The sequence below is a fragment of the Schistocerca cancellata genome, chromosome 4, assembly GCF_023864275.1.
Source record: "Schistocerca cancellata isolate TAMUIC-IGC-003103 chromosome 4, iqSchCanc2.1, whole genome shotgun sequence".
In the NCBI taxonomy this organism is placed as follows: Eukaryota; Metazoa; Arthropoda; class Insecta; order Orthoptera; family Acrididae; genus Schistocerca; species Schistocerca cancellata.
Genome location: NC_064629.1, coordinates 835396144 through 835412981, shown reverse-complemented (window position 1 = coordinate 835412981; position 16838 = coordinate 835396144). Strand labels below are relative to the sequence as shown.

The window sequence follows — 16838 nt, the reverse complement described above, 5'->3', positions numbered from 1 at the left end:
CATAGGTAGCCTGTTTCAATTGTTGCTCATGTTTCAGGGAAAGCCGTTGTAGCAGTGCAGATTTGGCTGGGTCATACTTGTTCTGGGTAGGCAGCAAAACAATGACGTCACCGATTAAGCCAGCGTGTTCTGTCAGATGACAAATCAGGGTGACGAATCGGGTGTGATAATTTGTAATGCTTAATGAGCCCAAAATACATACTCCGAGATGGCAAACTTTAAAGTGGCTTGGTCAGGTAGGAACAATGGCAGTTTAGTCGGGAAGCTGAATCTGTGAGGTACATAATGGCTGTGATGTGTCACAGTTGCGGTCGGCCAAGCCGATATCGGCGACGAGAGAACTTTCTGAAATCACGGTGCGAGCTACATGTGAAACGGGCAGATGTTTCGTCCTATTAAAGAGTCGCGGTTGACTCGTGTGGCATCTCATAGCTTGAAACAAGTTCCACTTGCTGAGAGTGTGCACACTGTTGTGAGTTTGCGGAAGATTCCTGTTCGAAATCCAGCAACAAGTTGTCTGTTGCCTGCTACTGTCGTGTAGTGGGACTGGAACTCTTTACACACATTAATTCCCAGTGCGTAGTTCCGTGGAGGTGATAGAGCAGTACTCACAAGAAAAGATGGCCGTCTTGTTAATGTGCAAAAAGACGGTCCTTAAGAAAACTTTCACGAAGAGTTTCGCGGTTGATGCGGGGCCACCAATACGAAAGTGCCCTCTACTGCGTGACAGGGAATGTCCCAATAACGGAATCGAAGTTGTTAATTACACATACATTTTATTCACGAAGCAAGGTACAGTAGCATATCCACACTGTATCGTAGCGCAAAATGCACCGAAGTCCCCTCCACAAATGTTCCTCTCCTCGCTCGCGACCGATGCGTGTCACAGTCGATAACCTCACAACCCTACAATTCCAAAAAGCGCAATTCGGCAAGAAGTACACAAAATGTATTGTACCTCAAACGACTGGTAGTTATCCACAAAGCATTTTTGAGGTAGATTACTTGACACCTAATCATTAAGCCGGCCGCGGTGGCCGACCGGTTCTAGGCGCTTCAGTCTGGAACCGCACGCCTGCTACGGTCGCAGGTTCGAATCCTGCCTCGGGCATGGATGTGTGTGATGTGCTTAGGTTAGTTAGGTTTAAGTAGTTCTAAGTCTAGGGGACTGATGACCTCAGATGTTAAGTCTCATAGTGCTCAGAGCCATTTGAACCATTTGAACCTAATCAGTAAGCACATTTCGATAGCATATGCAAAATTCATCGTTTGGTGTTATTAATACGATTTTTGATTCAGTATTTTGAAACTACGTTCTCTTATGATTAAATCCAGTATATCTAACGGGTTATGGAATTAGCCATACACCCTATTCACATTATATTAGACTGAAACAAAATCTGAAATAGCGAAAAGTCTGAATGGCTGAGAAAATCTTGTTGGATATCAATAAAAATAACAAACTATAATGCCAAATTAATACTCCTCAAAGTAGAAAACCGATGACTAAACTTAAATAGGTTTATTCAGCTATTATGTCATCTACAGTACTTTATTTGCTATCAAAAACCTCACGTCTGATCATGATAATATGTTTGTTGAAATACTGCCATGCTTTCTATATTTTAATGTTGACTGGCACAGCTCAAACTGTAGAAAATGTGTTTTAAAAGATAATTTTTTGTGTTATTAGGTAAAGTGTAGCCCAGAGCCGTTATGCACTGATGTGCAAACCTTACGGATAAAAATCACTTTCGATTGATGTGTCACTGCCAAGTAACCCAGCTCGATGAAACTTGGACCCTATGTAGTAAGAATTGCCACAGATGGTAACTGAAAGAAATACGCAATGATATGAACAGAAATGACACTTTTATTCAAAAAGAATAATTATATCGAAGTGACTGCAATTTATAATGCACCCCTGGACATACAAAAAGGTGAGACACGGTTCTTAACAGGGTGTGATCACCACAGACAGCAATGCATGCTCTACATGTTGCTCCCACGCGGTCACAAGGTCAGTATTTGTGGTAGGGCATTCCATTCCTCCACCAGACCGGTTTACAACTGCTGGGTGGTCTGTGGATAAGCTGCAATACATCCCACACATGCTAGATGAATTTTAAGTTCGGGGGACTGGACAGGACAATCCATTCGTCAAATAATTGTTCCAAGAGCTCTTCCACCAGTGCTGTTCGATGCAGTCGCTTATTGTCATCCATAAAAATTAAGTCTGTGCCGAATACAGCCCTGGAAGGATGCGCATGTGGAAGGCTTACAGTGTCACAGTAACGCTGACCGCCGAGTGTATCGTGTTCGAAGATATGGAGGTAAGTACGCACATGCAACATTATGCCTCTCCACACACCATATGACCTCTACCATCAAAATGATCACGTTCGACAATGTTCCTGGATCCACTGCGTATTCCAAGCTCTCACCACATTAGAATACGTCCAGAATCACTACTCAGACTGAATCTGCTCACATCAGAGAAGAGCTCGAGTTCTGAAGATAGTAACTGTTCTCGAAAGAACAGATACCATTGATGACCGTGCAGCTTCTCTAGAATAAATGATAGTTAATGGAAACCCTCAGCTGCCGACAGGTGTTGTTGATATACCTCGATGGGGACACATTTTCAGCTGCACGGTCATCAATGGTATCTGTTCTTTCGAGAACAGTTACCATCTTCATATATATAGCTAAAGGCTACCCAGCCATTGACCATCGTCTGTGCGAATGCGCACAGGTTGCCCGAACTCTTACGGGAATCGTCACCTTAGTGTGCGCGAGTAATGAGTGGATGGGCAAATATCTATTAGGTACGTTACGTATGTAGATTTTGGACAGTTCGGAATGTGGGTCTCACGGGAATATAGTAAGAGAAATAGGTTTAAATTTGTTACGTATTTAAAACCAGAAACCAGTGCAGATATTGGTAAAGTAAAGTCATCGACAGATTTAGAGAAAGAATGTAAAGTTAAAAATCGCCTTTTTCAAGGTACTAATCCTTTTTATATTGGTGTACAAATTGCTGGTGACGAACCTGCGAAGGATGATGTTATACAGAGTGAGGTGAAATATGTAACTTTTGTTGTAAGGAATAGAGTATACATGACATTTTGTAAAAGAAAGGGTACAATTACATTCTAAATAAAGGTTATTGTTTACAGCTAATGTCTGCGTTGGAGGTTTTTTATGGCAACTGGGACCATATAAGAAACTATCCAGACGATCTGCGCCTCGCCTTCCTTGTTCCTACCAATCAAGAACGCATCGATGAACTAGCAATTACTTTTTATGGCAACAAAATTAAGTCCCTGCAGTCGCGCTATTCATTTGTGTCCTCGGTGGCTCAGCTGGATAGAGCGTCTGCCATGTAAGCAGGAGATCCCGGGTTCGATATTTCTGCGTTGGATAGTTTGCCTTTTTTACACCAATTCTTCTGCTTCGATTTTAGGGAATTATTACCGACAGTATTTTTTGGTGGCGAGAATGGCTTTATGAGACAATGATTCCAGAAGCTTCTCTTTAATTATAACCATCTGTCCCTAAACTGCCGGCCGCGGTGGTCTAGCGGTTCTGGCGCTGCAGTCCGGAACCGCGGGACTGCTACGGTCGCAGGTTCGAATCCTGCCTCGGGCATGGGTGTGTGTGATGTCCTTAGGTTAGTTAGATTTAAGTAGTTCTAAGTTCTAGGGGACTTATGACCTAAGATGTTGAGTCCCATAGTGCTCAGAGCCATTTGAACCATTTTTTTGGTCCCTAAACTGAGGTCACTATAACGCACAACTCATCTAGAATAGCTACCACATTTCCCTCATTAACGAATCTTTCCACACAGAGTGTTACTGTTAGAAGCGAAAATAATTTTTGTGCTATTTGGGAACCATAGAATGAACTGATATATCTTATTTCTTTTACGAGTATTTAGAGTTATTGCTTTGTGATACAAAATAGTTATTTTCTTGAACTTTTACTTGACAACTGAACAGAAATTTAAACTGCCATCTACATATAAATAAAAGAATCTGCTAGGTCGTGCATGCCATCGTATGGGCAGGCCGGTCCATTTATACTGTCAACAAACCGGTGCTGCTTTATGATAGAATGATTTGTCATACTAATACCATCATCGTCTCCACACTGTTCCCCTATTGCATGCAGAGCACAATGCTATAAAATGTATCCATATGCTTTCTAGATTTATCTTAAGCGCAATAAGGGGACCACCCACTAATCACGTGAAACACGCCTATACCGTAACAACACCTCGTGCGTACTTCACTGTCTGCACTTCACGTGATGGCAGGTAACGTCCTTCAGCCATTCACCGAACCCAAACGCTTTCATCGGATTGCCGCAGAGTACAGCGTGATTCCGACGCACAAGTCGCCAAAGTGACGTCAAATAAGACTTGCACCAGGTGCCATACATACATCTCATTTTTTGTGTGACTTACCGGAAGCTGCTCAGTCAATGTACCCTATTCTACGTACAGTCATTGTGCTAGATGGATTGCTGACAGCACTTTGGAACTCACGAGTGATTCCTTCCACTGATTTCATGCGATTTTTTACAAGTACCTTCAGCAATCCTTGACAGATCCTGTCCGTCAGTACGTGAAGTCTGCCTAGTCTTGGTTTAACGATAGGTGTTCCTTCCCGTTTCGACTTCACAATAACATCACCTACACTTAACTTGTGAGGTCATCAGTCCCCTAGAACTTAGAACTACTTAAACCTAACTAACCTAAGGACATCACACACACCCACGCCCGAGGCGGGATTCGAACCTGCGACCGTAGCGGTGGCGCGATTCCAGTCTGTAGCGCCTAGAACCGCTCGGATACACCGGCTGGCAGCTACAGCCAACTTAGACAGTTTTAGAAGTGCTGAAATTTCCATTATGGTTTTGTTTCTCAGGTGATATTGAATGACTAGTCCACGTTTGAGGAGACTAAGCTGTCCTGACGGACCCAGTTGGTTGATTGGCTGATTCGGTGGATGGGACCAAACAGCAAGGTCATCTGTCCCATAGGATTAGGGAAGGATGGGGAAGGAAGGCAGCAGTGTCCTTTCAAAGAAACCATCCCGGCACGTACCTGAAGCGATTTAGGGAAATCACGGAAAACCTAAGCCACGATGGCCGGACGCGGGTTTGAACCGTCGTCCTCTCAATGCGAGTCCAGTGTGCTAACCACTGTGCCACCTCGCTCGGTGACGGACCCAGTCTGCCGTTACTGCTTCACAACACAACACAATACCTCCTGTTCCTCCTTTTTGCTGACGGGTCCGTCTCTCGTGGTATCTAATTGTAAATTCCGCATACTTCTGATCATTGTATGTTGTTGTTCCTCCTTAAAACGCTCCGGACAGATACTATAGACACTGCATGGCAAAAAACGACGTACCACGAAAGAATTATCCCAATGGGACGGAAATCGGTAAATGTGACGTACATGTACGTTGTGTGGGGCGTTTCCCGACACGTCTTCGGCCAGGAATCTCATTGAATGGAGTAGAATTGTCTTCAGTGATGAGTTCCGCTCCGAACTGAGCCCCGATGACCACTGCAGAAGTATCTGGAGACATCCCGGACAGTGGTGAGATACCAACCTGGCTGTCGCCCACCGTACAGCCCGACAACCAGGAGTGATGGTCTGGGGTACCATTTCCTTTCATAGCAGGACCCCTTTGGTTGTCTTTCACGGCACTCTTACAGCACAGCAGTATGTCGACGGTATTCTACGCCGCGTTTTGTTTTCCTTCATGGTAAGCTATTCTAGGCTCATATTTCAACAAGATAATGCCCGCCTTCACATGACTAGAGTTTCTATTGCTTGTCTTCGTGATTGCCAAACACTACCTTGGCCAGCAATGACGCAGGAACCCTCCACAGTTGAGAACGTTTGGAACATTATGGACAGGACCCTCCAGTCAGCACGGCATTTTGACGATCTAACGCGCTAGTTCGACAGAATTTGAAACGATGTCCTTCAGGAGGACATCCAACAACTATCAATCAATGCCAAGACGAATAACTGCCTGCATAAGGGCCAGATGTGTACCAATGCGTTATTGGCTTGCTCAATTTGTGAAGCTCTTTCTCTTGAATAAATCATCCATTTGTTTCTGAAATTGCGATCATTTGTTTGTACATGTTCAACACATTCTGATAATTCCTTCGCTGTGTGTAGTTTTTAGCCTTAGAGTGTATTTGACTGCTGTGTTTAGTTGTCGATTGCGTAGTCAAACGATATCGGATCTTTTCGTCTATATACGCGTTTTACATTTAATGTGTTTAAGTTTAGAGTCAGTTACTAATCTTTGTGCCACAGCTGATCGTCTGCAAGTCTCTCTACATTTCGCAACAAACTTCTAATGATGTCACTTGCAGGTACACAGCTGTGTCGTCTGCGAACTGCCTCATAGATCTACAGGTCATTTATATACTGGTACATCGTGAACAGCAGTAGTTCTGTCATACCATCTTGAAGAGAGACAGCCGGCTGGGTCGCCGAGCGGTTCTAGGCTCTACAGTCTGGAACCGCGCGACCGCTACGGTCGCAGGTTCGAATTCTGCCTCGGGCATGGATGTGTGTGATGTCCTTAGATTAGTTAGGTTTAAGTAGTTCTAACTTCTAGGGGACTGATGACCTTAGAAGTTAAGTCCCCTAAAGCTCAGAGCCATTTGAACCATTTTGGAGAGAGACACTGTTGGTATATACAGTATACAATTTTTTAGTGCAAGGCTAGAGTGCAAAACTGTTTCAAAGGCTTGCTACTCTCCACGAATTTGCAGCCAGATCCTGAAATAAATATGACTCGATATTTCGCCGAGCCCTGTGACCGTCTTCTTCAGGAGAGATGTCATTGCTGTGACTGCTGAGTCCCACTGCAAACTGATGCCGAGGATGAAACCATCGTCCCATATAGGCCCCCGTACTGTACACGGAGCATGTGCTGCCCATAAGACTGGGCTTGTGGCACCACTCATAGTAGAACACTGCCGCCAACTATGTATCGCTCTCAAAGACTATCTTCTAACTCTAGGGCCGGTCCTAGCAAGGAATGTCGTGCTTTGATGTGGGATAAAACAGGGTTCCACGTCCTGCTAAAAGGAAAACCCTTGTCTACAGTAATCAAGTTGTCTGCCAGCATAGTTCCAACTGACTTCTTAGAAATACTGTCCCAAAAACCGGACGTAATGGTCTATGTCAGGGTCTCGTGTACCTTGTCTAAACAATCCTCCGCTACTGCCGATTTTTCAGGATGTTATCGCCTTGTGTGCGGCGATGTTCCATGTACCTGTCCTCAACTCTCCAACTCGACAAGCCGATGAATGCCTTCCCACACTGACAACGAATTTTGTGTACGCTAACCTTCCCCAAATCATCTTTGACAGAGCCGAATAGTGCGCTAATCTTGGTAGGTGGACAGAAGACTCACTTGATGTCAAACCTTCAAAAAATTCTTTCAAACTTAAAGGATATACCCCATCATAAGACCGAGTGAGGTAGCGCAGTGGTTAGAGTTGTGAATTGTGAATTATGTTGTGAATAGTTGGCTGGCTCTGAGCACTATGGGACTTAACATCTATGGTCAGCAGTCCCCTAGAACTTAGAACTACTTAAACCTAGCTAACCTAAGGACAGCACACAACACCCAGTCATCACGAGGCAGAGAAAATCCCTGACCCCGCCGGGAATCGAACCCGGGAACCCGGTCGAGGGAAGCGAGAACGTTACCGCGCAGTGGTTAGAGCTCAGGACTAGCATTCGGGAGGACAACGGTTCAAAACTGTGTCCGGTCATCCTGATATAGGTTTTTTGAGATTTCGCAAAAAATATTTAAGACAAATGCCAGGATGGTTCGTCTGAAAGGGCACAGCCCATGAGGGACGTTAAACACAAGTGTTCCTTGGTTTTCCCAGCATACGGAACAACGGCCACAGAACTATGCTCCTCTTCATGCAATTCTGGGGATGGACCAAACTGACGATTCTGCTTCTTGGTGTATCCATTTTCGTGAAACGCTGATGCCAAGTGTGCAAGTTTCTTTGTTAAAATATACGCGTCGCAAATAGCATATGCTCTCGCACCAGACTCCTAATGGTTCAAATGGCTCTGAGCACTATGGGACTTAACATCTATGGTCATCAGTCCCCTAGAACTTAGAACTACTTAAACCTAACTAACCTAAGGACAGCACACAACACCCAGCCATCACGAGGCAGAGAAAATCCCTGACCCCGCCGGGAGTCGAACCCGGAAACCCGGGCGGGGGAAGCGAGAACGCTACCGCACGACCACGAGATGCGGGCCCAGACTCCTAAATACGCCACTGCGTTCGTACGGTGGGTCGCAACTTTCTGCATGCAGATGTCGATTGGTATGTGTCAGTTTGCGGTGCATACCATGTTTCAGAGTACCATCATGTCTGTTGTAACCATTATGCCCAAAAAGGAAGTTAACACCAGGAAACCCTATGCTGTTTCAAAGGCTCCCTGCGAGATAAGAAGTGCGGCATCAAACGTGAGCTCCACTGCGTCCCGCCTTCCAGATCTAACGAACGATCGTACAAAGTTGAATTTTGCACCATCTTTGTTTGTGGAAATCATGGTTATTTCTACATAGGAGTTGTTCGATTTCCAGAAAAAATGTCAAAGCGAGCTTATGACAACCCCTTTACTCCTGTTTCTATGCTCAGATATAGTGTTTTCATTACATCAGTTTTCTCAAGAGTCGATTCGCGCTTGTGAAGCAGAGCTACCTTGCTACAACTTTGACGTAGCATCTAAAAGCGTAAACGTCAACCCAAGACACAATATTTGACTTAACCCATAATGCGCTCTATAACTGCTCTTGAACGCATGTTTACCTGACAAATTTAATTTGCCTATCGAACTACTTCTGAAACGTTTAGTAGACAAACCACTGGGTCGTTGTATTTAGCAACAAAGTATTCGCCGCACTTCACTGCTCACCTTGATTTCGGTTTTCCACTAAACGTAGTGAATGCGTCCATCACTGGAACAAGAGTCACCTTGAGAAATTTCTCGTGAAATTTTACGCTTATGTTTACAACATACGGTCGCCACGTTCTCAGGGAACGAATCCTGAAAGTTAAATCTGTTCATTCAATTTGGAACAGTCGCTCAGTTCAGTTTTTCATAATGTTAAACCTTGCTGCCGGCCGTGTGTGGCCGAGCGGTTCTAGGCGCTTCAGTCTGGAACCGCGCGACCGCTACGGTCGCAGGTTCGAATCCTGCCTCGGGCATGGATGTGTGTGATGTCCTTAGGTTAGTTAGGTTTAAGTAGTTCTAAGTTCTAGCGGACTGATGACCTCAGAAGTTAAGTCCCATAGTGCTCAGAGCCATTTGAACCATTTTTAAACTTTGCTTTTGGGAACCAGAATGAAAATTCATTACTTTAAGACTTTTCAAAATAATTAATGTTAAATTTTGCCATTTTAAAAAAGTGGACGTACTACTGAAACTTTAAGAATATGACTTTATGCAAATGAATTTTACTCAATTTATAAAGGAAAGCAAACCATAAAAAATGCGTAATTTTACGACTCTACAGCTTTAAGAAAACACTGAAGCTGCTACTGCTGACGATACAGTCACCATCTTTATACCTGAAAGTAAGATTTAAGTAAAATGGAGAAGACTTCATAATCAAACAGTAATAATCTGTAGGTATAAATGACAATATATTGAACAAAAGACCCTCGCTCATAGAACGAGTTGAATAAAGTCTTACTTACATTTACATGAAAGGCGATTTTAAAAAATTTGTAGCTTGCCTTGTTAACTGCAGTGCAGTCGATGATTTTGTGCCAAAACACACTTCTGCATATTCTTCACTTCTTCGGTCAAAACGTTATGACAATGGAGTCGTCAATGGTGCACATAATAGGCATACTTGACGCAAAGTTGTGCAAACCGCTGCTAACCCATATCTGAGCCTGGTAATTATAATAACTGCGGCTAATAATTACCAGAGACGACTTCTTAGCACAGAAGCAATAACAAACGTCTTGCTCCCATATATTGTGCAGATGTTAGGACAAATAGTAAAGTATTGCGGACCGCACCAACAAACACGACTCCTCACACTGTCACTGCTGTCCAGCTACTTGTGCTCTGCCCAGTCTGCCTGCAGAAAAGTTTTTTCTGTGTAAAAGATGTTTCCAGAACTGAACGCGATATGGCAATTTGTCACTCCAATCTCGACACTGCCTGTCGGGTCTGTCTACATCGCATTTTCTCTTTCAGCAAAGGCATTCCCAAACGGGAACTACAAGGGCAAAAGCTGGGTCGTTTTCAAGCCTAATGCCATCCTTCTTTCTTATGCCTGTTTTTCTACTTTTAATAATAATAAATAAAATTAAGTTAAGGATGAGTTCAGGCTGCACATAAATGATTTGTTTCATCTTTTTAATGCTAGAACAATAATTCGTATGTTTATCCTTGTAATTAAAACTTTACAACGATGTGATTGCATTGATTGATTTTATAGAGGACCAAAAATCTTTAGGATTCTTTGATTTAGCTGGTAAGAGATTGGTTTCGAATTAATTCTTACATAGCTATCCTCATGCTAGGTTTGACATTGTGTAGCTTTTGTTTGTCATTGGTGTTTCGGCTTTGTTTGAATCTGCTACGTAGATATCTCTCGGCTTTGCCCGCATCTCGTGGTCGTGCGGTAGCGTTCTCGCTTCCCACGCCCGGGTTCCCGGGTTCGATTCCCGGCGGGGTCAGGGATTTTCTCTGCCTCGTGATGGCTGGGTGTTGTGTGCTGTCCTTAGGTTAGTTAGGTTTAAGTAGTTCTAAGTTCTAGGGGACTGATGACCATAGATGTTAAGTCCCATAGTGCTCAGAGACATTTGAACCATTTTTTTTCAGTAGGAACTTCCTACTATGATCCGTGACGAGTCCTTCCCGTCTCTTAGTATCTCCCGTATCACCTAATTATCTAGCACATGGCCTGTATTGTGCTAAAGAGCCAAGGAGAACTTCTTTCTCACCTAAATCCTATTTTCTTAGGACGTCCATCACCAGCTTAAAACTGAAACTCCAAATAACGAACAACCCTACCCTCTGTGCAAATCCAGAACTTGCTGGAAGATTGGCTCCAGAGCACCAGATGGGGTCGCTCTTACTGGCTCAGGTGTACTTTCAGCAATGGGCAACCCCTCATATATGTTGTTAAGGAGCCGTTCTGGTACAAAATTTTACCTTGTCTCACATAATAATCGAAACAACTGTTTAAGTTATTATGTTATCAATCCCCAGATCAAGGGTAATCACAAAATATTTAAGTTTTACCTGAGATTTTTTCGCATAGCGTTAAACGGACACGTTTTATTAGTGCAGGACGGGGTAGACACAAGGAAGGTTTGAGTTTAATATCCTGTCGACTGTGTGGAGACCTGTTTTGCAAGTTAAGACAATCTATAAGCAGTCATTAACATAAAAACTGATCGCACGCATAAGACAAATAATTGAGGTTACAAATTTAAGAAAAATTCAGAGTACATGTGTAACGCCCAAACTAACATTAAGAATATTATGAAGTATGCCACTGTGATTTATTTACAATTTGTACACTGTCTGCAATGCAACAGCTTATTCATCGATGTAGAAAAGCATAAAGACCATAACAAAACAAATCACCATCCGCATTTAGCAGGAGCAGACGATATGCTCCTGATCAAAACATGAATGTAATTGGAAACGTTAGCCATCGGACGATGGACATGGTAGTCCGAAACCGGTTATGGTATCGAAATAAAGCATTTTAAAAGTATTTGTGGCTGGTTGCGTAATTCACCAACAAATGAAACGTATTGTGCAAACTTAAAGAACAGGACCGAGCGGGGTAGCACAATGGTTAACAAACTGGACTCTCATTCTGGAGGATGATGGCTCAAACCCGCGTCCGGCCATTCTGATTTAGGTTTTCCGTGATTTCCTTAAATTGCTCAAAGCAAATGCTGGGATGGTTCCTTAGAAAGGACATGGCCACTTTCTTTGTCTAATGTTCCCTAATCCGAGCTTGTGCTCCGTTTCTAATGACCTCTTTGTCGATGGGACACTAATCACTAACACTAATCTCCTCCTTCTCCATATTTAAAGAGAAGAAATCTCTCTTGGAAAACCAAAGTACGTGTACATTTATGAATTACTGGTACGTAAGTTCTAACATTAACATATGGATGAACAAGTTGGACTCTGACAACCAAAAAAAATTTTTTTAAAGTTATTTAGATATTATAGAAGATAACACTATACAAAATATTTGGAACATTGTCAGCAATGAATGATGAATCCGAAAAAAAATACAGAACTGTATAAACAGATATAGCAACAAAGATAAAAGCTAGAAGAATTAAGAGGATTGGTCATATAATGAGATCACAAGAAGACTGATTCGCAGGATGATGGTAGCAAAATCTCCAAAAGGAGGCAGATTACCAGGATGGACGAGCATGCGATTTTTAGATTATGTGTAAAGGTACATTTTTTAAAATTGTCATATGGAAAGCCTGTTTTGAAAACAAACAGGTTTACAAAATATTGTTACGTCGGCAGCAAAGAGCTTACATAGCTTTTAAATTGCTTTATTATAATAGTAACAGTAGGTGTAGGGTTTCGTTCTTGACGTTGCCGAAGGAACTTTTCCGACATTCGTCTCATCTGATTACAGTAAGCTTAAACTGGGAAGGTTGTGCACCCGTTCCACCAGATTATGAGTTGAGTGTCTTAAGCATTGGTTCAGGTCCCTTCGTGAACCAAGTGTGACCTGCATGTCAACTTCACTTACCCAAGATCTAGTAGTCATATCTGATCAACATCTCTGAAATTTTTTGCGTGAAGAGAGCATTTGCACTTCGTGTCAAATGAGTTTAGAACATGTCGAAGAATCCAATAGGCCTGCAGTAGACACCTGGTGCATTAGAAGTCATTCTTGTTACACTATAAAGATGGTGGGAGTGGGGGAGGAGGGGCGGGGGGAGGGGGGGGGAAGAGGGGGCGAGGGGGATGAGGGAGGTGAGAGGTGTGGAGAGATGAAGACAGACAGGGAGAATGAGAGGGCGTTGACACATGGATCAGTATACTGGGTTTGTACTTAGGAGGAATGTGTAGATTTTCTATAGCTTTCTTTAATTTCTACAGGTGAATTTTGGTAAGGTTTAACAGAGCCACGACCAAATCCAATTCTTATTCTCGTTCTCGCCAGGCTGAACTAATACTCACTCACTTGCTGCGAACAGTACACTAAACTGTATTTCCTTTCCTCTTTTTCCTTGTGATAGTGGTAGTGCTAACTACTGAGAACAGTATACAGGACCACTACGCGGCCGCAACCGAGGAGTTTGGCGCTAACGAACAAAGGATCTTTTGTCACGGTTATTGCGCTGGAAGAACTGCTGTGGCTGCCTTTCTTGACCTACTCACATATTCTTTCTGAATCCTCGATGTGCGAAGGCTACTGCTTTCCCATCATGTCTGTTAATTTCGAGTAAGAGGATTTTTTGTTTTTGCTTTTTCTAGTTAGTGCTTGTTTTTGGGTATAACTCCCTTTTTTAGGGTTCTGTACCTCACTCAGTAAAAACGGAAACCTTAAATGATCACCCTTTTTCTCAGGTAGAAGTATAAATTTGAAATTTATGTTAAATATTAGCGTCTACAGTCCCGTTGCGGTGTACAAAATTTACGCTGCTAAGTCATGGCAGTGAAAAGATATAGCCATTTATGTCACATACTTTGATACTCGCACTCTCACTCATCAGCAGCTACAGATGCACTGTCTACATACATAATTAGATTTGTGCGGAGCCTTCTGAGCGCGAGACACTCGCACTATCCGTTTTTTTTCTTTTTTTTTATGAGGGAAGAGCCTTATGACAGCAGTATGTATGGTGCCCAATCTTTATTCTAAGTGTATCTCTCGTTTTGCGAGAGTAATGCGTTCCAGAGGTCTGTACTACAAAGTAAATATGCACCAAATCCAGTTGTCAGAACAAATAATCACTCAGGAAGAAGACCGACGAGCGGACAGAGGGAAAAAGGAGTTAGAGCAAATAATGCGAGAGGTGAAAAGCTGGAGAAAGGAATGAAGCATTGTTTACAGTGAGAAATTCAGTGGATTTAGGAGCACTTCCCAATGTGGAACCGGCAGTGACAGTCTAATGAATCCTTGTTCTGAGGAATTATTGCGCGCATGTAAGCACTGGCCCCTTAAACATTTCTGCTTCTCGGATAACGTACCTGAAAGTAAGATTATAGTAGCCAGAACTTACCTGTATGTTGGAATTCCAGATGTGAATACGTAGCTTAGGCTGTTTGCAGCGCCAAAGAAGACCGGAAGGCAGATCAAAAAATAGTTCAGAATCTGATATCGTCCAAATTCTCCGATCTCCACTAGAACATCGTCAAAATCCATTTTCTTTACTTCAGCGTTTTCGTCGTCATCCGCCTGCAACGAAACCAAAGAACATATAATACTAAAATGCAAAATATCAAAAAATTAAATTTTTAAATTGTATTATCAGCTTTAGGATATCAGTTTTTTTGCAAAGACTGGAAAGTTTTTAAGTATCTGTTGACTATAACTGTAGTTATAGAAAATACACAAAATTATGTGAAATGACTTTATTAGTCAGTAAAATAAATAATTAAAGTCAGTTTTACATTTGCGACTCAGCATTGAAGCACCGACAAATATTACTTGTGTAGGCTCTGATAAAGTACATGCCTTTTTCGACGTTTTATCTCGTTTACACAATCACTACTGCCACAAAAACTTGTACGTAGCATCCTACCCAAAAGATATCGGGATGATATTTCTACAGCCGGCCGCGGTGGTCTAGCGGTTCTGGCGCTGCAGTCCGGAACCGCGGGACTGCTACGGTCGCAGGTTCGAATCCTGCCTCGGGCATGGGTGTGTGTGATGTCCTTAGGTTAGTTAGGTTTAAGTAGTTCTAAGTTCTAGGGGACTTATGACCTAAGATGTTGAGTCCCATAGTGCTCAGAGCCATTTTTTTGATATTTCTACAAAACATCGGTGAGGGAAGTTAAATGTAACTGTTCAAAATTTTAGAGTGCTCTAGAAATCAGTTCCAGGGAATTAGCAGAGACAGACAAAAGCAATTAATGGAATCTTTGTTTCTGGGATGGACTGTATTAGATTACGGCCAAAATTTATCGGTCTGGTAGAGCTACAGCGCAAATTTCAATGAAATTTTCAATTTTTTATGTTGTCCATGCCCGCAATAATGTACGTGAAAATTATCTGTGGAATTATCTTGCTCACATGGCTTTTTAAAGTCGTAGTGTTGTGTCCGTGTCTCATTTGTGTGGTTGATCGGGAATATAGTGGCGTCATAAAATTTACCACCGAGGCAAATTCAAGCTAAGGTTGTGAACGTTTACAACGAGTCTGTTACTACGAAACGGCCAAATACTGACACTGCCACACTCCTCTCGAATGTGGTCCATGTTAATGATGTCCCGGAATTGCAAACAAAATTAAAGCCTCGACTAAGCGCACAATATGGTAATGTTAGGCAATGCAAATTAAGTTCCTGATGCCGCAGAGTCACAATCAGAAAGATCAAGGTAGTATGTACATTCCAGAATGAGATTTTCACTCTGCAGCGGAGTGTGCGCTGATATGAAACTTCCTGGCAGATTAAAACTGTGTGCCCGACAGAGACTCGAACTCGGGAGTCTCGGTCGGGCACACAGTTTTAATCTGCCAGGAAGTTTTAGTATGTACATTAATTATGGAAAGCCGCATTTGTTGAATGCTGGTCAAAAGCAAATTAGTAAGAGATTTTTCGGGCCGTTTTAATATGAATCCAAGTGATTTTACGCGCTACTACTGCGGATGAGGCGAGTGTCCAACACTCCACGCCTGAAGCGAAACAACGGGGAAAAAGTGGATGGTAGCTGATCAGTTCCAGACAGAGGCAAAATCAGTTTTATCTGCCGGTATTGTTATGGCCAGTGTTTTATTCGATTGCAGGATCCTAACGCAAAACGCAAAACAGCACTTGATGAATACTACTTAAATTTTCCAGGCCAATTGGAAGAAAACCTATGAGAGAGGATACCTAGATTGCACAAGAAGACAATCATCTTTCATCATCATAATGTTCTCTGCTACAGAGGTGATTTGGCATTAGGGAAATGCAGAGAACTGAAGTACGAATTGTTGCATCACCCACCCTTACACAGGAAAACTGGCACCCTGTGAGGTCTGCCAGTTCTCGCAGCTAGGAAAGATGTGGCTAGAAAACTTTTCGAGTCGAAAGAAGTGGTTATGGTACCGTAGATGGAAATTTCGTAGATCTTCCAGAATCATTCTTCAGGATGGCACGTGTTCAATGGAAAAACGTTGTACAAAGTGTGATGACCAAAAGGAAGACGCTATCGTAAACTAAGTTCATTTCCTACGTTAAAGTTATCTTGTACACTGTCTGGGCGAGATTTTTGTCCTTGTCTCCGTAAGCGCGGAGAGTGGCTATAAGATTTGCCTATGCACTCTTCCTCACCGAGCCGCTGATTTCAAATTGTAAACTAGCACATCCGTTCATCAAACCTCTCAGCCAGCAATAATCTCTATAGGATTTCATTTTGAAGACGAGTAAATATGGTGTTACGCGAAATAAAGATTCTGGCAGTAATAAAAAAGAGTCTCTAAGTAACAAAAGTACATTAGCATGAACAAAAAGAAAAGAAAGGATTACTGCGAAATAAAATAGACAGCTACATTCTTACAAGTAGCAGAGACTGGGAAAAAAAAAGGTACAGGA

General features: G+C 42.6%; 1 protein-coding gene across 8 annotated transcripts in view; it reads right to left on the bottom strand.

Moving 5' to 3' along the window:
• LOC126184907 (organic cation transporter protein) overlaps positions 1–16838 on the bottom strand; it is a 396150-nt gene that overhangs the window by 55884 nt on the left and 323428 nt on the right. For all 8 annotated transcript variants that reach the window (XM_049927567.1, XM_049927563.1, XM_049927561.1 and 5 more), the window contains one exon: positions 14322–14497. In XM_049927567.1, the coding sequence (XP_049783524.1) occupies positions 14322–14464 (143 nt within the window). In that variant the 5' untranslated portion in view covers positions 14465–14497. The remainder of the gene's footprint in view (positions 1–14321; positions 14498–16838) is intronic.